The sequence below is a fragment of the Armigeres subalbatus genome, chromosome 1, assembly GCF_024139115.2.
Source record: "Armigeres subalbatus isolate Guangzhou_Male chromosome 1, GZ_Asu_2, whole genome shotgun sequence".
Classification (NCBI taxonomy): domain Eukaryota; kingdom Metazoa; phylum Arthropoda; class Insecta; order Diptera; family Culicidae; genus Armigeres; species Armigeres subalbatus.
The window spans coordinates 153,414,993-153,438,397 of record NC_085139.1 but is presented as its reverse complement, the minus strand read 5'-3'; the positions used below and the strand labels follow the sequence as shown (position 1 = coordinate 153,438,397).

Below are 23,405 nucleotides of genomic sequence, written 5' to 3'. Positions count from 1 at the left end.
CCAGAACCTCATCCTCTCAAACCTTGGTAATCATCCAACGCAGCGCTCTAGCCAGTGCCTCACCACCGTGTTCAAACAGCTCTCCTGATAGTTGGTCAACTCCAGGGGCTTTGTTGTTTTTCAGCCGGCCGATCTCCTCCTGGATTTCCTGGAGATTCGGAGCCGGAAGTCGCATGTCCTGCGCGTGCTTATTATTATTATTTAATCAGACTAAGGCCGAAGTGGCCTGTGCGGTATATAAGAGTCTTCTCCATTCGGCTCGGTCCATGGCTACACGTCGCCAACCACGCAGTCTACGGAGGGTCCGCAAGTCATCTTCCACCTGATCGATCCACCTTGCCCGCTGCGCACCTCGCCTTCTTGTGCCCGTCGGATCGTTGTCGAGAACCATTTTCACCGGGTTACTGTCCGACATTCTGGCTACGTGCCCGGCCCATCGCAGTCGTCAGATTTTCGCGGTGTGAACGATGGATGGTTCTCCCAACAGCTGATGCAATTCGTGGTTCTTTCGCCTCCTCCACGTACCGTCCGCCATCTGCACCCCAATTACAGATGGTGTACGCAGCACTTTCCTTTCGAAAACTCCAAGTGCGCGTTGGTCCTCCACGAGCATCGTCCAGGTCTCGTGTCCGTAGAGGACTACCGGTCTAATTAGCGTTTTGTAGATTGTCAGTTTGGTACGGCGGCGAACTCTATTCGATCGGAGTGTCTTGCGGAGTCCAAAGTACGTACGATTTCCAGCCACTATGCGTCTCCGAATTTCTCTGCTGGTGTCATTTTCGGCAGTCACCAGTGAGCCCAAGTACACAAATTCTTCTACCACCTCGATTTCGTCACCACCGATGCAAACTCGCGGTGGGTGGCTCACATTGTCTTCTCTTGAACCTCTTCCTATCATGTACTTCGTCTTCGACGTGTTGATGACTAGTCCGATCCGCTTAGCTTCCCTCTTCAGTCTGATGTAGGCTTCCTCCATCTTCTCAAAGTTACGTGCCATAATATCTATGTCGTCGGCGAAACCAAATAGCTGGACGGACTTATTGAAAATTGTACCACTCGTGTTAATCCCTGCTCTTCGTATTACACCTTCCAAAGCGATGTTGAATAGCAAACACGAAAGACCATCACCTTGCCGTAACCCTCTGCGGGTTTCGAAGGGACTCGAGAATGCCCCTGAAACTCGAACTACGCACATCACCCGATCCATCGTCGCTTTGATCAACCGTGTCAGTTTATCCGGAAAACCGTGTTCGTGCATTAGCTGCCATAGCTGGTCCTGATCGATTGTATCATATGCGGCTTTGAAGTCGATGAATAGATGGTGTGGGCACGTTGTATTCGCGGCATTTCTGCAGTACTTGGCGAATGGCGAACACCTGGTCCGTGGTGGAGCGTTCGCCCATAAAACCCGCCTGGTACTGCCCTGCAAACTCCTTGCAGTTGGTGCTAGTCGACGGCATAAAATTTGGGAGAGTACCTTGTAGGCGGCGTTCAGCAATGTGATTGCGCGGTAGTTGCTACAATCCAGCTTATCGCCCTTTTGTAGATGGGACACACGACACCTTCCATCCACTCCTGCGGCAAAACTTCCTCCTCCCAAATCTTGGTAATGACCCAGTGCAGCGCTCTAGCCAGTGCCTCACCACCGTGTTTAAATAGCTCTCCTGGTAGTTGGTCAACCCCAGGGGCTTTGTTGTTCTTCAGCCGGCCAATCTCCTCCTGGATTTCCTGGAGAACCGGAGCCGGTAGAATTATGTCCTGCGCGCGTTCTCCCAGGTCCATCACCATACCGCCATCTTCGTCTGCCACATCGCCATTCAGGTGTTCTTCGTAGTGCTGCCGCCACCTTTGGATCACCTCACGCTCGTTCGTAAGAAGGTTCCCGTTTATGTCCTTACACATATTAGGCTGTGACACGTGTCCCTTACGTGAACGGTTCAACTTCTCATTGAACTTTCGTGTGTTATTAGCGCGGTACAGTTGCTCCGTTTCTTCACGGTCTCGATCTTCCTGCTGGCGCTTTTTCCTCCGGAAAATCGAGTTTTGTCTGTTCCGCGCCTGTTTATATCGTGCCTCGTTCGCCCTCGTGCGGTGTTGCAGCAATCTCGCCCATGCTGCATTCTTCTCTTCCACTAACTGCTCACATTCGCCGTCATACCAGTCGTTTCTCTGATCCGGGGGCACCGTGCCAAGTGCAGCGGTTGCGGTGCTACCAATGGCGGATCGAATATCTTTCCAGCCATCTTCAAGAGACGCTGCGCCTAGCTGCTCTTCCGTTGGAAGTGCCACTTCCAGCTGCTGCGCGTATTCTTGAGCTAGTCTACCATCTTGTAGCCGCCCAATGTTAAGCCGCGGCGTCCGACTTCGACGCGTGTTGTACACCGTCGAGAGTTTTGAGCGCAGGCATACTGCAACGAGGTAGTGGTCGGATTCAATATTCGCACTGCGGTAAGTGCGAACGTCCGTGATGTCGGAGAAGAATTTACCGTCGATTAGAACGTGGTCGATTTGGTTTTCCTTTTCTTGGTTAGGTGATCTCCATGTGGCCTTGTGGATATTTTTGCGGGGAAAGAAGGTGCTTCGGACTACCATTCCGCGGGAGGCTGCGAAGTTTATGCATCGTTGGCCGTTGTCATTCGATACGGTGTGCAGACTATCCGGTCCGATGACCGGTCTATACATTTCCTCCCTTCCTACCTGTGCGTTCATGTCACCGATGACGATTTTGACGTCCCGCAGTGGGCATCCATCGTATGTCTGCTCCAGCTGTGCGTAGAACGCTTCTTTCTCGTCGTCGGGTCTCCCTTCATGTGGGCAGTGCACGTTGATGATGCTATAGTTGAAGAAACGGCCTTTAATCCTCAGCTTGCACATCCTTGCGTTGATCCTAGGCAGGCCACAACTCGCAGATGGCCTGGGGAGGGAACGTCAAGCCCTTGGACATAGTCCCTGCTGCCCCCGTTGCAATACATATTACAATATTAGAAATTCTATGAAGATCATTGGTACCAGGGAGGCAACTTTTGGGAGATTTCAAACGTCACAGGAAGGTGATCAGAATCAAAGTCAGCATGAGTTACCAATTGACCACACAGCTTGACTGGATTCTCCGTAGGAATTGCTTTGAGCATTATTCCATGAACGATGGGTGGCATTGATATCACCAATTACGAAAAAATTGGGTTTGTTGTGAATCAGAATTTGAAAATCAGCTCTCAACAAATTTCTTTGCTGGCCATTGCATTGAAAAGGCAAGTAGGCAGCTATAAACGAGAATTTCCAAAAAATGGTTCCAGCGGAAACACCCATGCTTTCAAAAACCTTGGTTTCAGAAGAAGAAAATAGTTTCTCTATTAATGACAATGGCAACCCCACCAAAGGCGCTGTCAAAACGATCGTTTATAAAGATAAAATAATTTGGATCTTTTTTGATGGATAGTCCAGGTTTTAAATACGTTTCAGTTAATAGCAATATGCACATTATTAACTGTTAAGATGTAGAATAATTCATCTTTCTTACCCTTTGAAGAGCCAGCCTTTCAATTAGGAATTTTCCAAAAAATACTTGGTTCCATTAAAACGAATTCCAATAACATTTTTTCCTTTCTCGTACAATAAAAATTTTTCATGCTTAAAATGACTCGATAGCGGCTGTATACAGCCCAGAGAGGTTTGTCTGTTCATCCAGGGAAAGTAATTGGTTTCATAAACCACTTCATTCCGGGTTTCTAGCGTGTCGTGGCACATGACTGACCATATATTAAGTTGTGGTTAGTAATAAACGACACGTACATTAAACAGGGATATACTACAATAGTTCTAATAATGGACGCAGTAGTTCTAATTCCCCAACAAAAAAATGTAATGAAAGGCTATCATTTCACTCTGAAAACGAACTTTTTATAAAAGTATCGGAGACCTTTAATGTTATATTCCAATCGACTCCGCTCGACGCACAGTGGCGGAAAGCTGGACAAAACCTCAACATTTTTTTCGTGATTTTCGTGAAGGCCATATTTTTTTAATTTAACATATATATTGAATGAGCTAGTTCCAAAATTGATTGTAGCTTGTAAACTAAATTTTTGGTGTCTTGTTGAAGTTCATTCCGTAAAGTGTCTCCCGAACAAATATGTATGGGAAAATAAAATTTAGCTTACTCAATATCTCATTCCGAAAGCCAGAGAACTCGGCAACAGCAACCACAATTGGCGGAATCCTTTGCTTCTTCGCATAAATCAAATCTCCGGGGCTACAGATAGATTCGAATTGTTCAATTTCGTTATGAATCAAATCGAACTGATTGCTCATTTGGACAGGAGAAAAAATATTATCTATGTTAGAGTGTGTCCAGCTTCCTTCCATTTTTCCCGCACTTTGACAGCACGGTATTGGAACTTATTTTTTAAGGAGGTAGAGAATTCAGAGATTCCCCCTTCCTCTAGTTTTTGTTAATGCTCATCAATGATGTTATCGATCATTTAGTAATTCGCGTTCGATCATTTAGTAGTTTGTCAATAACTCATTCCAAAAGCTGAATTTCAAAATATTTTGTATGGTGGACTTCTAGTGCGGAGGTTTTTCTGCAACTCTGCCTAATGGTTCGTTGTTTGAATTCTACTAGAAACGGTGTTATAGCTATAGTTTCAGTAACTTAGACTAAATAATAACAAAATTCCAATCATTTAGTTTAAGTTACTGCAACTAGCGCTATAACTCCGTTATTAGTTGAATTCTAACAACGAACCATTAGGTAGAGCTGTAGAAAAACCTTCGCACTAAGCGAAATGCACATAGCACAGGATAAATAATGGAAATGCGGGACATCTGGTCAGGTCACTTTGGACCAGAACACTGTGTGAAGGTTGAGCAATGGGACTGAAATCTCTGGATGAAAGTTTACCCTATTCTAGTCTTCTCAATATCTCACATAGGTCTTCTCAATCTAGTTGTATTAAGAATGGCAAAAGTTCCTGACTATACTATCAGATTTTCACATAATCTCACAATTTTTCACACATGCCTTTATTTTATTCCACTCCAGCTCTTTTCGGTGCTTTTCTTCTTCATGCTGTTTGTCTTAGGAGTAGGCTCAGCAGTAGCATTGCATGGGTGAGTTTTACCACGAGTTTGGAAGCACAATCTTTTTAATCTCATCGTCTCTTCATATTCCTCTAGTACATTAATCACGGCATTTTGGGATACATTTCCAAAAAGGAAATATTGGCACATAGCACTGGTTTTATCTATCATTGGATTTTGCACAGGACTGGTGTATGTTACTCCCGTAAGTATTATAAGATTAATATATACTCGATTTAGTTGAAACTCTAAATGGTCGACAAACACTCAAAAATCCGTACCTTAAACTTTAAAACCTTACCTTACTTCACAAACAGAAACAATGTGCTTACTACTACTTTGCTTTTCCACCAATCCGATTTAAAAGACAAATTGATTATATTGCAATTCATGCTAAACACATCTTAGAAATTATACATTTATTACGTAAAATAAATATAAAATAATTTGTTTAAAATCTCAGAGAGATGGAACTGAAAACCTCAGAAAGTAATTAGTGTATGGCTCTTTACCATATTACCACCATTCATACTACACTGCCGATCACCCTGATAATCTAACCTAACATGAGTGCTTTACAGTCTTCCAACTCTAATGCGAAATGTCGAAACATTTTTTATTTCATTCCAGGGTGGACAGTGGATACTGGAACTGGTTGATCATTACGGAGGCACCTTTCTAATATATGTTCTGGCCATTTTCGAAATGGTTGCAATTTTCTGGGTTTACGGCTTGGGCAACTGGTGCTACGATCTGGAATTCATGGTGCAGCGTCGCGTAGGGCTCTACTGGCGGCTCTGCTGGGGTCTAATAACGCCACTTTTCATGATTGCCGTTTTCATCTATTCACTGGTTGAATATAAATGGCCCACGTACAGCGGTCAGCAGTATCCGGACGAAGCATTGATTTGCGGCCTCATCGTTTTTGCTATCGGTGCATCGCAGGTGCTAATTTGGGCTGTGTGGATTGTGGCAAGGGATTCTACAAAAGAGTCGGTGTGGGCGAAAATTGCGAAGGCATCTAAGCCGGGCCCACAGTGGGGTCCCTGTGCGGACAACACGAGGAAGGCCTGGTTGAAATACAAAGAGGAGGCTAAAACCAGGCGAGACGATTTAATTTATGCCAAAAATCATTCTCCGATTGTCAGGAAATTGTGTGTTTTGTTTGGATTGTACGATGATTTCATAGTGCAAGATAGCACCAATCTATAACCGTTCCATGTTTATACAATGCAAAATGAAGAAGCAAATGAAAAGATATTTTAGCCTAAGACTTATATTGTGTATGAAATATTATTTATTTATTGCATGGAAAGCTGAATAGACCAGCTGTATTTAACAGTCGAAGGAACTGCTATAAAGAAAATAAAGAAAATTGAATAATTATTAGTCAAGGTTTCAATTGTTTCATTGAATGTTTTGGCCTTTCTCGTATACTAAGTATACGTAAAGGCTGTATGATCGCTCCAAAAACAAACTTTTTATAGAAGACCCGGAGACCCATAGTGTCATATAACGATCGAATCAGTTCAAGAAATTGAGGTAATGTCTGTGTGTATGTGTGTGTGTCTGTGCGTACCCACGTACCAAAATGTAACCAAATGTGTAAAAGTGTCACTCATTTTTCGGGCACTTATCCCAAACCGATTTGCTCGCAAGTTGCATTCGACGCAGAATCCTGTTCCATTGTTTCCTATTGAAAATTGGCCAGATCGGACTATGGGCTCGGAAGTTATGGACAAAATACAATTTTTTATTTGCACGAGAAAGGCACCATCACCGCTAGGTGGATTAATCATGGTTTTTTCCTTTATTATTTTATTTTGCAATATGATTATTAATGTTGGCCAATTTAAATAAGATAACCATAAAGTTCAATCGAGTGTAACGTTTTTCACTACACTGGAGTCGGTTTTTACGCGGGGGAGTCGGTTTATACGTTCCGCGTAAATCAAAACCGCATGAAAAACGACTTCACTAAAAATCGATTTTTCATGGTTTTCATGTGTTTCCTTATCTTTTTCATAAACAGCGTAAAATTTTTTTTGAAAAAATCGCGTAAATACCGAAAACCGCGTAAAAAACGACTTTTAATAAAAATCGTGTCTTCGCTATTTTTACGCGTAACCACGCGTTACGTGTTTCAAACATAGTGCATGCTCCTTGTGCTACATAGAATAGAATGTATACAAAGCATATCTTCTCGACCATCCCAGAAATTCCTGAAGTAAGGCCTTTTGATCTACACGCGTAACCAAAGGTCTGTCGACATGTTTCAAATATGATCAATGCTCTTTTTGGTACATGGAATATAATGTGTATGAAGAATAACTTCTTGGACATCCAAGAAATTCCTGGAGTAAGGCCTTTTGATCTACACGCGTAACCAAAGGTCTGTCGACCTGTTTCAAATATGCATGCTCTTTGTGCTACATAGAATAGAATTGGTACGAAACGTATCTTTTTGGCCATCCAAGAAATTACAAAAGTAAGGCCTTCTTGATCTACACGCGTAACCAAAGGTTTATCGATCTCTTTCAAATATGCTCCTTGTGGAACATAGATTAGAATATATACACAGCATAACTTCATGGCTACCAAAGAAAAAAATCCTTGATTAATGCCTTTTGATCTACACGCATAACCAAAGGTCTGTCAACCTATTTCATATATGGTGCATGCACCTTGTAGTGTACACATGTGTACACAGCACAACTTCTTGGCAATCCAAAAAAAAATCCTTAGGTAAGGCTTTTAGATCTACACGCGTAACCCAAGGTCTGTCGACCTGTTTTAAATATATTGCATGCTCCTTGTGGTACATGGAATAAATTCCGAGATGCGCGTCAAGAAAGGTCACGTAAATAACGACCCGAGTCAGGGACGTTGTACGGGTTGGACAGGAGAGCGACATCGGTCCTCGACTCCGAGACCGACTGCCACAGCAGCTGCTGGACAGATGCACAGTGGTTAAGATTCAACTGTGTTGCTTGCATGGCTTCTTCTTGTTTTCCTCTCCGATGGGACACGGAGGTCCACCCATAACGTGATTACATGCTTGCTTTTTGCTGGCGCAGATGGACACTTTGGTGACTTATCGCATTCCTGCGCCTTGTGCCCTTCCACAATGACGACACAGATTGTTCTGGTCACCCAAGATCTCTTCCCAAGTAGCACAAGTCAGACAAAAATGGTTGCAGCAACTTGATTGTGTTTAAATCTGGTCACAGCAACCTTAGCCGTGCGGTAAGATGCGCGGCTACAAAGCAAGACCATGCTGAGGGTGGCTGGGTTCGATTCCCGGTGCCGATCTAGGCAATTTTCGGATTGGAAATTTTCTCGACTTCCCTGGGCATAAAAGTATCATCGTGTTAGCCTCATGATATACGAATGCAAAAATGGTAACTTTGCTTAGAAACCTCGCAGTTAAGAACTGTGGAAGTGCTTTTTGAACACTAAGCTGCGAGGCGGCTCTGTCCCAGTGTGGGGATGTAATGCCAATAAGAAGAAGAAGATGTGAAGCTTTTGTGCTGCTAGGGTTGGGCCAGTCGCCCCGCTAGCTTGCGCTCCACGTTTTAACACCAAGATCATTTCACCAGTCTTGGTGCGTCTGACGCTTCGCGCGTCCTGTTCCAGCGCCGAAAGCTTTTCGGTCACCTGCATCGACATCGGTGTACTTATGCTTATCAGTTTTCACCAACAAGGCCTTTGCGGGTCGAGATGCGCTCGACTTCCGCTTTGAGCTACTGACCAGCTGCCAGGGATTCTCGGTCACTTGTGCCAATGGCACTGGCCGGCAGATACCCTCTTGTGGCCCGGCGACAAATCTCGACGGCGTCTGGTTGGTGCCTTTTACTTTTTTGGGCCGGATCTCGAATCAACGCCCTTCGGGCTCCACTACACCCCGATCTTCTCCGTCAAGACAACGTTTGGCCTACTATCGCCTACTGTTTGGCTTTGCTCTGAGCACCTTCGCCGGTTTGCTGTCTGAGCCGTTTTTGGCTAGGCGTAGTCTTTTCCTCGTTGGCCGTCAGGGCGAAATCAATCGCATCTTCAGCTATATTCGATCTTCCAACGAAGGAGAAAGCCTCAGTTGGTTGGCTGATAAAAGCGTCCTGTTCTTGTCTTACGACTCGAACAACATGGCGGTGCACCAGCAGATTGTGTTTCAGTTCCTTACTGATGTTCTGCCTTCCGCTTGCGAACTCGATAATGTTATCGAGTTGCTCAATGACCACCCGCATCCCGGGCAGTGATTTAAATATTGTACCCAAATCGGAAAGTAGATTGTAGACTCTGTAAGTTCTATAGCATGCCAAACGAGCATGACGTCACGATTGCAATCCAAGCAATGGAACGTGTGACGTCAAATTCGTGTGGTACACTACTCACTTCTCACATCTTCCATCTTTATCTATTTTCTCGCTTTTTACATCTCACTTCTCGCCTCTCGCTCCTCTCACTTTTTACATCTCACTTCTCGATTTTCACTTCTCACTTCTCAAATGTTTGCTTCTCACTTTTCACATTACACACCTCACTTCTCACTTCTCACTTCTTACTTCCCACTTCTCGCTTCTCACTTCACACTCCCCACTTCTATCTTCTAACTTCACCCTTCTTGCCTTCACTTCTCACATCTTACTACTTTTCATTTCTCGCTCCTCACTTCTCACAACTCAGTTCTCTCCATTCAATTCTGGCTTCTTACTTCTCACTTCTCGCTTCTCACTTCTCACATCTTACATCTCACTTCTCGTATTGAATTTCTCACGTCTCATTTGTCGCTTCCAACCCACTTCTCGGCTCTCACTTATCACTTCTTGTTTCTCATTTCGCACATCTTATATCTCACTTCTCGTATTCAATTTCTCACTTCTCAATCTCACTTCAAATTTGGCGCTTCCAACCCACTTCTCGGCTCTCACTTATCACTTCTCGTTTCTCACTTCTCGTTTCTCACTTCTCGCTTCTCACATCTTACATCTCACTTCTCGTATCGAAATTCTTACTTCTAAATCTTACTTATCACTTCTCGATTCTCACTTATCATTTTTCAAATCTTACATATTTATCTCATTTCTCACTTCTCACTATTCACTCCTCGCCTCTCACTTCTGACTACCCGCTTCTCACTTTTCACTTTTCACTTCCCACTTCTTACTTCTCACTTCTCGCTTCTTACTTCTCACTTCTAATTTCTCATTTTTACCTTCTCCCTTTTCACCTTTCACTTTCCAAAAATCACTTTCCACTGCTCACCTTTTACTTCGCACTACTTGCATATCATTCCTTACTTCACACTTCCCAAATCTCACATTTCACTACTCGCTACCGTTTTCTTACTTCTCATTTCTCCCTTCCTATTTTTCACTTCTCACTTTTCACTTCTCACTTCGCACATCTTACTTCTCATCCACTTTTTACTTCTTCCTTCTCGCTTCACACCACTCGTTTCTCACTTCTCAGTTCTTACTTCTCATTATTCCCTTCTTACTACTCACTTCTCACTTTACACTACTTACTTCGTTTTAGCAAATAAGGATGATAGTGTTAAGAAAACACGAAACTCCTAGTCTAAGAGATGAATACATGTATTAGGTAATTAGCAAATAAAATTAGTCAAAACTACTTCGCACTTCCCATTTTTCACTTCATACTTCCTACTTCTCTCTTGTCGCTTCTCACTTGTTTCATCTTAAATCTCATTTATCGTATCTAATTTCTCATTTGTCACTTATCCCTTCTCACTTCTAACATCTCACATATTGCTTTTTATTTCTCACTCCTCATTTCTCATATCTCACTTCTCACAACTCACTTCTCTCCATTCACTTCAGCTTTCACTTATTACTTTTCGTTCCTCACTTCTCAAATCTTACATCTCACTTCTCACATCTTACATCTCACTTCTCGTATCAAATTTCTCACTTCTCACTTATAGCTTCTTATTTCTCGGCTCTCACTTATCACTTCTCGTTTCTCACTTTTTACATATCACATCTTTATCTCATTTCTTACTTCTCACTATTCACATCTTAAATCTCATTTATTGTATCTAATTTCTCATTTGTCATTTATCATTTCTCGCTTCTCACTTCTCCCTTCTCACATCCCACTAGTCACTTCTCGGCTGTCACTTGTCACTTCTCATTTCTCCCTTCTTATTTCTCACTTCTCGCTTCACACTCCTCACTCCTCCCTTCTTGTTTCTCACTTCTCACAAATTGCTTCTCATTTCTCACTTATCACTTCTTTTATTACCCCTCACCCCTCACTTCTCACTATTCACTTCTTGCTTCTCACTTATCACTTCTTACTTCTCGCTTCCTCACTTCCTCACTTCTCGCTTTTACAATTTTCACGCGATTTCAAGACTTTTCGGAAAAAAGTGCGTAAAAAGTTAAATCCTAAAAACCGCGTAAATCCGAAAATCCGCGTAAAAAAGTCGAGTAAATAGCGACACGCCTAAAAAAGCGACCCCAGTGTATTTTATGCGGTTGGCACGAATACTTTTTCTTTTTTGCATTTCTCAACCTCAATCATCGAGCCCTCTCGCCCGAGTTAAATTGTTTGCGAGTTGGAAGGCATGTATCACCCCTGAGTTTTTCATGCTAATATGACCCAAGTATCCCAAAATAAACTATTTTTTCATGCGGTGTGAAAATGGGATTTTAGGGGAACAAATCAATACTTCCAATACGAAACTGGGACCAGTCGTTGATAGTAACCAACAGTGCATCATTGAGACCCATGTGGGCGGCAGCAGTGCGAATCCGCACCTGCGGGAGCGCAAAATGTTGGGTTTGGGGGGGTTGATAGTAACCAAAGTAACCAACAGTGCATCATTGAGACCCATGAGGGCGGCAGCAGTGCGAATCCGCACCTGCGGGAGCGCAAAATGTTGGCTTTGGGGGGGTTGATAGTAACCAAAGTAACCAACAGTGCATCATTGAGACCCATGAGGACGGCAGCAGTGCGAATCCGCACCTGCGGGAGCGCAAAATGTTGGCTTTGGGAGGGGGGGGGTTGATAGTAACCAACAGTGCATCGTTGAGACCCATGAGGGCGGCAGCACTGCGAATCCGCACCTGTGGGAGCATTTTAAAGAGACTGTAAAGGTGTTCGGCCGTACGGCACACTATTGTTTGTACATACATACACGCTCACATGCACACATATAGCCTAAAGAGACTAATAGAAATTTTTTGCAATTCCTGATCATAATACCTGGTTTACAGTTGTCATTTGAGTGATAAAACGGCCTACTTTTCCATACCAACAGAATGGGTGCTTTAATGACCATTATGCAACTCAAATGGGTTGCATAATATTCATTATAGCACTCATTTGGGTGCTATAATGAAAAACCTACATTGGGACAGTAGTTACATGACTACATTTAGCTGAATTAGTTTGGGTGAATGTTTAAATAGTGTACTCTAAGCGTCTTGTAATAAATGAAAGGGTTTGTTGGACATAACATCACAATTTTCCAAAGGCAATTGCATCCATCGCTTCATAGCTTTCCAAGCTATGCAATTTGGCACGATAAGATGGAATCTTATTGTTCTCTGCCGCAACATAATTTATTGGCATGAATGATCATGTGGAGTAAATTCGATTGTACAATTTTGGTATAGGTTTATCATATTAAAGCCCATTTTTCGTCATTGCAAAAAATTGCGTGTGCAACTCGTTGCAAAACTCGATTTTTTCAGCACTCGTAGTATTTATCCAACTCGGCAAGCCTCGTTGGATAAACGTACAACTCGTGCTGAAAAAATCATCTTTTTGCAACTAGTTGCACAAACTACTATTTGGATTTGGGCAAAGCTTCTTAGTTGTCGACCAAGTGTGACTAAAAAGGACGGCAGGGCTGATGCTAAATGACAACGTTTCACTTATTTTCCAGAACTTCATCCAATCAAGTAAGGTCAAGGTTTTTCTTAATCGTTTTGGGACCCCAATCAACTGTGCAAAATATGGGCTCGCATTCCGCATCGCGTTTTAAATTTGAACGCTATAGACGGAAACAAAGACAGCAGACCCGCATTTTTCAGGAGAAGTAACGCCGCGGAGTGCAAGGAGATGGAACAGCTGAGCTGTGCCGTTCTCAAGAAACACGTAAGTTCTATCAGAAACTCAAAGAATCCCGCAAAAACTTCGTGTCGCAAGCCGAGATGTGCAGGGATCGAAAGGTGGAAGTAGCACACTTGTATGGCGCTGAGAGTACAGGCAGTGAGAGTCAAGGCAGCGGAGGAAATGACTACGTTAGTTCAGCGGACGATGGAAGCTAACCAACAACTAAAAACCAATAAATCAATTTCCGTATAGACCGCGTAGAGCTATGGAGAACTATAGAATAAAACCGCTTCCCTGAGAAACTTTCCAGACTGATCAAAGCAACGGCGGATGGTGTGCAAAACTGTGTGAAGATTTCGGGCGAACACTCCACTTCGTTCGAATCGCGCCAAAGACAAGGTGATGGACTTTCGTACCTGTTGTTCAACAATCAACAGTACGCTAGAAGGTGTCATGCGGCTTTATTCTTTCGGCTGCTTCGACGGAATGAATAATTGTATGGGAATTTATGCTGATCACTGGGTCGTCTTATCCTATGTTATCGTTTCTGTATCGGATAAAAGTCAAAACACTTGAAATTATAACCGAATTCAAATTTATTTCTTAGTGAAAAAACCCGCGTGTGCAATCGCGTCGCGTACTCGTTTTCGAATGAAACATAAAATGCACAAACTCTTCCTTTCTCTCTTCATATCATCGTTGATGTCAGATCAATGTTCTCGATCAAGAGGTCGTCGTTAGTTGTGCTGGTAGTCACCGTTCACAGTCTCCATACATAGTCCCCTCCGGTGTGACACTGGTTTGTCATCACAGTAATTGTCTTCCATCATAATTTTCCTCAGTTTAACAGTTGGTCGTCGATAGACTCCCAAAGATGTCTTTACATCCACCACTCTTACTACACCGTCTTGTCCAGGATAACACCGCTGAATAATTCCCATAGGCCAGTTTCCTCGTTCATTCAGCATGTCGACTACGTATACGATATCACCCATGCCCAATTCAGGACTTTCATCCGTCTATTTTTGCTTTGGTATTAAGCTTGGCAAATATTCCTTAAGCCACCTCTTCCAAAAGAGTTCTATAAGAGCTTGCGCTCTACGCCATTGCTTTCCCCAGTTGAGGTCATACTGATCAAAAACTCCTGGTGATTGTACGTTGCTGGTAGTCCTGATCAAAAATGATTTGGGGTTAAGGCTTCTGGGTCTTCAACATCAACCGAAACATACGTCAGCGGTCTGCTATTAATAAGATGTTCAGCTTCTATCAATACTGTATGTAATACTTCTTGCTTCGGTGCTCGTTCCTTGAGGGTCTCCCTCAAAGCGGTTCGGATACTTCTGATTAGCCGCTCCCATGAGCCTCCCATGTGGCTCGCTGCTGGAGGGTTAAACGTCCATTTGATTCCACGGAGCAGTACTACATCTTCAACATCCGAAAAACTCAAATGTTCTAAAGCTTCTCTCAACTCTCGATCAGCTCCTCTCAGGTTGGTTCCATTATCAGAATAGATTTCCTCAGGTTTGCGTCGTCTTCCTATCATACGGCGAAGTGCCAGGATACACGAGTCTGTGGTTAACGAGTGGGCCAACTCAACGTGTATTGCCCGAGTCGTCATACAGGTAAATATGACTCCGTACCTCTTCTCTCTATGACGTCCAACAGTGACCTCGAAGGGACCAAAAAAGTCCATTCCACAATGCGTGAATGGTTGACAATACATTTGAAGTCGACAATTAGGAAGTTGTCCCATCACAGGCTGCAAAACTTGAGGTTTCTTTACTCGACAACGCTGGCAGTTATGAATCACACTTCGGAGTAGACTTCTGATGCCAATGACCCAATAAGTCTGCCTCAACTCATTCAGCACTGTCTCTCTACCGTGGTGGTTTCCTTGGCAGTGGTAATGTAGCACTAACAGCTTTACGTAGCGACCACTTCCATCTAGTATTATGGGATTGCGAACAGCTACCTCAACTTTTGCGTTTCCAATCTTCCACCAGCTCGTATAATTCCATCAGCGTCCAGAAACGGTGATAACTTATTCATTTTACTCGATTGTTTCAATGTCTTATTGTCTCGTAAAGCCTGTAGCTCCTCCGGTAATTGTTCGTTTTGCACAAATTTTATCCATTGCTTGATTGCTCCTTGCTCGTCCTCTGGTGTAATTGATAACGTGCCTCTTTTTCTCCAAACTTCGACGATTTTGTAGAAATATGCTGTTGCGCGAATTAATCTTCTCCATTTACTGAACCTCTCTACGTCAGGTAGCTGTGGTTCCGATACTATTACAACATTTACTGCATTTGTTTCTCCAGAAAACTCCTCATGTGCTTCAAGCGTTTCTATGGGATTCGAATCAACAGGCCATTCTCGTTCATTTTGCTGCAAAAACTCAGGCCCTCGAAACCACCTTCCTTCCGGCTTAAGGTTCAATGAACTAGTATCTCTTGTCGCTTCATCTGCCACATTGTCCGTAGTTGATAACCATCTCCAGTCAGCCGATGTCGATTGTTCCAAAATTTCTCCAACTTTATTTGCGACGAACGTTTTCAGCGCTTTCCTGGTGTTTAACCAACATACTACCGTTTTCGAATCCGTCCAGTAGTAAATTTTTCCTATTTTGCTTCCCATTTCCTCTTTTATTAGCAACGAGAGACGATACCCCAACAATGCAGCTTGGAGCTCCAATTTCGGGATCGTCATTGAGCGCACTGGGGCTACTCTAGCTCGCGATGAGACAAATGCAACATGAGCCTGAGAAATGCTGGTCTTCACAATCCGCATGTAGGCGACAGCAGCGAAGGCTTTCGAACTTGCATCACAAAATACGTGTAATTGAATTTCGTCGCCTTCCTCGATGTTTCTGCTGTAGCATCGGGGAATCTGAACAGCTACAACAACTTGCAAATCCTTCAACCATGTTCTCCACTTTTGTCTCGCTTCTTCGTCCAGTTGATCGTCCCAGCCAATTCCACTACGCCAGACTTGTTGCATCAATATACGGCCTCGCACGGTAAGAGGTGTGATAAATCCTAACGGATCGTATACGGACATTACCACTGATAACATTTCTCTTTTGGTCGGTACCACTTTTCCGTTGAGAAGTTCGGAATTGATTCGATTCAGCGTGGGAGAAAACAGAAAACAGTCTTTTTCACTGTCCCATAGTAGGCCAAGAACCCGTTGCTGACAGTCACCAATTTCGGAAGCAGAAACACTCGCACGTAACTCTACTGGTATAGTTGCCATCACATCTCGTGAGCTGCATCTGAAGTTGCGGATGTGGAACCCTCCTGCGCTATGTACCTAGATAACATCCTGAATCAACTCTGCGGCACGGTATTCATGGTCTTCACTCCCCAAACAATCATCAACATAGTGACCGTTTATTATCAATTCACAGGCTTCTGAATAACTTTCAGCATGCCGCTCGGCGTTCAGATTTTTTATGTATTGGGCGATAAAGGGAGATGAGTTTGCACCAAATATCATTGCTCTCATTCTGTAGGTCTTCGGCTTATCAGCAGGGGTTTCTCGGTACAAAAAACACTGAGACCATGAATCTGCTTCTGCTATTTTGATGCGATGGAACATTTCGGCGATATCTGCTACAAATCCGATTTTTCCTGTCCGGAACCGCAACAAAACACCATATAGCCGCTTCAGGAGATCAGGACCAGATAGAAGTGCATCATTTAGACACATTCCATTGGATCTTGCCGCCGCATCAAACACAACGCGCACTTTTCCTGGTTTCATCCGATTCACGACAGGAAAATGTGGAAGATACCACAAGTTGCTCCTCTTCATTTTCAGCTCGTCATCGGTAACAGGAACAGCGTAACCCTTAGCAATGTATTCATGTATCTTCTCTGCACAGTGGCGTAGCCACGGGGGTGGTTTTGGGTATAAAACCCCCCCCAAAGACAAAATTTTTAGAAGAATTTTTTTTTTTCGAAAAAAAAAATGTTCAGAAAACCCCCCCCCAGACCAATTTTCTGGCTACGCCACTGTCTCTGCATATTTTTCCCATATTCCAAGCTTTTCAATTTTACGTTCAGTACATTTCAGCCTTGCCAATGCCAATTTGCGGCTTTCCGGAAACTGCGTGGTAATTTTGTACGGAAGGTTGACAACAAAATTACCGTTTTCTAATTTCGCTGTTTTTTCAATGATGTTCAATGCTCGCCGATCTTCTTCGGAGCGCTGACGGTCAACCTTGCTTTGAACGACTCCCATATTTTCCAGTAGAATATACGAAGCTACAAGGTCCTGTAGATTATCATCGTCGCAACAAACATTGACACCTTGTGACTCACAATGCTCAACGTTGTATGGCCTGTACAGCCCAACCCAGCATACATTTGGATATTGCCAGGGCATTCTGTTCTGGTTGATATACTTCAGTTGCCTGTATAATTTTATGTGCAGTTGCCCTATCAACAGCAAAGAGGATCGACCATCCAAGCAATCGAGATTAGCTGTTTTCACGTACGGATATTTTCAGACCATTTCGTTCACGTCAACTCGTTGTCCACTCAAATTCAAATTTTTCACCGTGCGGATTCCTTTCAGCAAGGAAAGGGGTTTATCACATTCGCTTGGCCCGACTTCCACGGCTACAACTTCTGAGTCGTCATCGGATCGCTTCGAACCACCCATCAGAGTACAGCACAGTGGATTCTTGTAACCGGTGATCCCAACATATTCAGCAAGTGCAGCATCGATGAGTGTTAGACTGGAGCCTTCGTCCAATAAAGCAGGAATAATTGTAGACCCTTTACAACCTTGGATTCGAACGGGAATAATCCTCAAGAGAGCATGGTACGTTTTTGGTCGTTCTGAAGACACAGCATTCACGCCAGTTCTGTTCGGAGCGGCATGAACGGGAGCATTCGGTTTCTCTCCTTTATGCAATAAACCGTGATGATAACGATTGCAATTTTCCACAGGACATTGCTGTCTTCTCTCACATCGTCCACCGTGCGAACGCAAGCAGCAGAAGCATAGCTTATTTTCAATTGCTAGTTGATACCTGCGTTTGGGATCCGCATTTTTGAAGATATCACACAACGTAATATCATGACTGCCTCGTTGACAAACTGGGCACTTTTTGTTGTCCACTTGTTCGGAAGATATTCTCCACCAGTGCTTCTCACTAACATCCTCTGCATCGATTTCGTAAGCTGTACCATTTCTGAATTTATACTGTAAGTTTTTTGAGTGCGTTCTTCATCGTGACTTGTGTGACCTCCATTAGGTTCAGCTTTACATTGCCGTTTGGTTACAATAACAGGATTTGCGCATTCTGTCTTTGAACTTTCAATTGTTTGTAGATTAGAAATCCATTGTTGCACTCTGTCCACTGGATCTACTTCCTGCAAGTTTTGGAACCATTGGACATCACGAGGAGCATCTCGCGTTCCTTGCGCTAGCTCTTCTGCCAACGCTGCTTCGGCAATTTGAAGTTCCATTTCCGCATTGAGCACTTTTTCGGCCCGCATTCTCTTCTCACGGGCTTGTTTTTCCTCTAATTCAGCTAGCTGTTTCTCAGCATTCAATTTTGCACGCATGACTGTAACTTGCACTGTTTTGCTTGACGTTTTGCTATCTGCAATGGACGGCTCTCTGCGAAAAGGATTACTATTCCGACTTTTTTCCGTGAATCCATACTCCATTGACTGGTTCAATAGGGACTGGGAAACTGGAGCAAAATACCCTTTATTAGTCGCCTCTGCCGGAGATGGATCAGCTAGACGGAAAATCTGCATCATTATCGCAATTGCGAGTTGTCTTGTAGAAACGTCGTTTCCAATTGGAATTTCTAGCAGCTCACAGGTTTTTCTCACGTTCTCCAATTCTGCATTCTCTATTAGGCTCAACCTAACCTCAAACTGAGGAGAGTGCAATCCGAAATCAAACCCTTCGAATTTTTGCACTTTTCTCCTGATCCAATTAAGCGTGGTTTCGGAGCCGTATAGAATCTTGTGCAAAAGGCGAAGCTCAATCGGCTGAGCAGCGTCCACATTTTCAGCAATTCGATGATCACCGGCGAAAATCTGCATTTTTGTTTTGTTCTCGATAAACGCGAAACCGTAATCCGTAACACGTAAATTCGATGTCGAAGGACCAATATGTATCGGATAAAAGTCAAAACACTTGAAATTATAACCGAATTCAAATTTATTTCTTAGTGAAAAAACCCGCGTGTGCAATCGCGTCGCGTACTCGTTTTCGAATGAAACATAAAATGCACAAACTCTTCCTTTCTCTCTTCATATCATCGTTGATGTCAGATCAATGTTCTCGATCAAGAGGTCGTCGTTAGTTGTGCTGGTAGTCACCGTTCACAGTCTCCATACAGTTTCACTTCAACATGGACTCTCTGCAGTAACACTTTTTCAAACTTACCCCCTGTTTTCTACCCTCAAGGTGTATTGATCCACGGTAACCGATAATTCATACAGCCGATTCGACAAAGCGTCAAATTCATGCCATTGACTAGCAGCATGTCGTTGCGCTCAATATTGAATCGCGGGCATGCAAACATCACATGTTCCGTCGACTCCACCTCGCCCATGCATTCCGAGCACTCCACAGATTCTTCAAACCCGAACCTATGCAAAAACTTCTTGTAAAAACATGTTCAGAAAACACATGTGTAAGGTGAAAGTTCATCTGACCATGCTTTCTATTGGCATTATTTCTATCACGATACATCCGGAATAATTCTGTGGCTCCAACGACCTTTGACTGCGGTATCCCATGCCTTTGCCTTCTGAGCAACGAGGCAGCTCTCTTGGCACGTCGTACTTGCACCAAGTCCCTTTCGGTAAAGCACTCCACATCTTCCTCCATAGAAGTATGTATATTAGAGTGGGGCGCAGTTGCACTTATGAAAGAACGCAAACTTCATCCAATCATGTAAGATCAAGGTTTTTCTGAATCGTTTTGGGACCCCAATCAACTGTGTAAAATGTGAGCCCGTTGATTGCGTCATCGCTTTCCGCATCCCGTTTTAAATTTATATGGAAATTAGTATGGGAAAACTTACTTTTTTACATTTTTGCTTTAGCGGCTTTAATTTATCGTAAATACGTTAGCATATATAGTCTGAACGATGCCGAAAGACTTTGTTATCATGCTTATCATGTCTACAAGAAATGTTATCATGCCTCGAAAATTGATTGTTAAAACTATATGCAATAAATTAATAGCAGAAACCAGGGCTGACAATAGTCATTCTCGTCGTATGAAGAAAGCGAAAAAAATTTAGTCTTCGTCATAACATTGCACGACGCAACACCTATTCGTTTTCTTCGCGCTGCATGCGTACCACGACGATAGTCGCGCAGCCAAAAGTTATGACGATTTTCGTCGTCACTTCTTCACACAATTGATTGCACGTCATTATAGACGGACTGGTTAAAAACATAATAGCGTCTCAAATAAACAAATAGTAGGATATTTGGTAACATAAATGTATCGATAACATTCATAACGCTTTCATATGTTGCTTCAAATTCATTATTACAAAGAATTAGTAAAAATCTTCGCATAGCAGCTGCCGCATGAAGAATAACGGTATGAAGTCTTCGTTCTTCGATGTCGTCGGGACGATTTGGTTACACGACGAAAGCTAACGTCGTGCGCGTCATTGACGATGTGTAGAGTAGCAATGAAGACAATGCAACTCGTCGCTACTGTGGCATTTCGTGCTATGACGATGACGATTGTCAGCCCTGGCAGAAACATTGACACTACCGGACAGCCTATGACAGTCCATAAGCAGGGTTTGGATGAATCGCTCTCAATAGATAACGAAGAACGATAAAAGGAAGACAGAAACTGTTCCGAATCATACCAAACAATGACAACAAATTTATCAAACTTGTATAAATTTCATTTTCATTTAGTTGGTTTACATTTAAACAGATAACACTGAATCAACAATTTGACGCCACAATACATGGTTCGAGGCCGCATCTCTCCATCCCCGAATGCGCCTCATGCTCGCCAAATCGTTTTACACCTGGTCTGCCCACCTTGTTCGCTGTGCTCCACGCCGTCTCGTACCTGCTGGATCAGAAGCGAACACCATCTTTGCAGGGTTGCTGTCCGGCATTCTTGCAACATGTCCTGCCCATCGTACCCTTCCGGCTTTAGCTACCTTCTGGATACTGGGTTTGCCGTAGAGCTGGGTGAGCTCGTGGTTCATTCTTCGCCGCCACACACCGTCTTCTTGCATGCCGCCAAAGATAATCCTAAGCACCCGTCTCTCGAATACTCCGAGTGCTTGCAAGTCCTCCTTGAGCATTGTCCATGTTTCGTGTCCGTAGAGGACAACCGGTCTTATTAGCGTCTTGTACATAACACATTTGGTGCGATGGCGAAACTTTTTTGATCGCAGTTTCTTCTGGAGCCCATAGTAATGGGCCAAACACAATTGATACGTTTGCGTGCGTTTTGACAGTTTTCCCATGGAAAAACTGTCAAAACGCACGCAAACGTACCAATTGTGTTTGACCCATAAGCCCGACTTCCACAGATGATGCGCCTTCGTATTTCACGACTAACATTGTTATCAGCCGTTAGCAAGGATCCAAGGTAGACGAATTCCTCGACCACCTCGAAGGTATCCCCGTCTATCGTAACACTGCTTCCCATGCGGGCCCTGTTGCGCTCGGTTCCGCCCACAAGCATGTACTTTGTCTTTGAAGCATTCACCACCAGTCCAACTTTTGTTGCTTCACGTTTCAGGCGGGTGTACAGTTCTGCCACCTTTGCAAATGTTCGGCCGACATGTCATCCGCGAAACAAATAAATTGACTGGATCTGTCGAAAATCGTACCCCGGCTGTTACACCTGGCTCTCCACATGACACCTTCTAGCGCAATGTTGAACAACAGGCACGAAAATCCATCACCTTGTCTTAGTACCCGGCGCGATTCGAACAAACTGGAGTGTTCGCCCGAAATCTTCACACAGTTTTGCACACCATCTACCGTTGCTTTGACAGCATCCTGAATCTCGAGCTCAAACACATGAGTGCTCCGTTTTTTGAGCACTTCTCGCTGATCTTTAATCAGTGTTTCCGGCTCAGCTACTTACTTCCCATCGTCCTGGAAGTCAGCGAAAGTCATCCCCATCCGGAAGACTGGGAAGGATCCTTCCTCCCCCAAAAGTTATCGACCCATCAACCTTCTCTCAGGGTTATCCAAGCTATTCGAAAAAGCTATTCATCACCGGTTACTCGAGTCTGCCGAAAATCTCAACATTTTGCTCGAGGAACAGTTTGGTTTCCGACGCGGTCGGTCAACTGTACATCAACTGACTCGAGTTACCAACGTCCTCAGACGGAACAAGTTTGTCTCAAAAACATCCGCCATGGCCTTACTCGATGTCGAGAAGGGATTTGACAAGGTATGGCAGGATGGCCTGGTGTACAAACTACAACGCTACAATCTTCCCAGCTACCTGGTGAAATTCATCAACAATTACCTGTCGGCAAGGACATTCCAGGTCTCAATCAGCGGAGCGAGTTCCAATGCATGAACATCGTCGCAGGCGTCCCCCAGGGCAATATTCTCGGGCCCCTGCTTTTCAACCTGTTCATTTCCGACATGCCAGAACCTCCAGAAGGCGGCATTCTGTCTCTGTCCGCAGATGACACCTCCATCGTCTACAACGGTAGAGTGATCAGAGCGCTAGTGGCAAAACTCCAACGAGGCCTGGATGCCCTGGTAGAGTACCTCACCAGCTAGAAGATCTGTATCAACGCGTCGAAGACTCAGGTCATCATTTTCCCAAACTCTAAATCCCCTAAACATGTTCCGCCTGGAGACTGTAAAATCATCCTCAATGACACGACTGTGGAATGGGCCAATGAGGCCGACTACCTTGGCTTGACCCTCGTCAGCAAGCTTATTTTCAGGCAACAGGTTGACAAGACGGTGACAAAGTGTATCGTTTTGGTAAAACTACTGATCCTTTGATCAACCGTCGGTCGTCATTGTCCCTTAAAAATAAGCTTGATGTCTACAAGCAAATCATCCTCCCTGGGATCGAATACGGCATGCCGGTCTGGGAGAGCTGCGCTAAAACCCACCACCTCAAACTACAACGGGTCCAAAACAAATTCCTGAGGATGATCCTCAACACCCCTCCCAGGACAAGAACATCCGAGGTCCACCGTCTGGCCGGGATAAAAACCTTACATGAACGCTTTGGTGAGT

General features: G+C 43.9%; 1 protein-coding gene across 3 annotated transcripts in view; it reads left to right on the top strand.

Moving 5' to 3' along the window:
* The window catches only part of LOC134207548 (sodium-dependent nutrient amino acid transporter 1), a 53,720-nt gene extending 47,259 nt beyond the window's left edge, over positions 1-6,461 (top strand). For all 3 annotated transcript variants that reach the window (XM_062683261.1, XM_062683255.1, XM_062683267.1), the window contains exons 8-10: positions 5,045-5,112; positions 5,179-5,287; positions 5,713-6,461. In XM_062683261.1, the coding sequence (XP_062539245.1) occupies positions 5,045-5,112; positions 5,179-5,287; positions 5,713-6,294 (759 nt within the window). In that variant the 3' untranslated portion in view covers positions 6,295-6,461. The remainder of the gene's footprint in view (positions 1-5,044; positions 5,113-5,178; positions 5,288-5,712) is intronic.
* Positions 6,462-23,405: the final 16,944 nt, after the last annotated feature.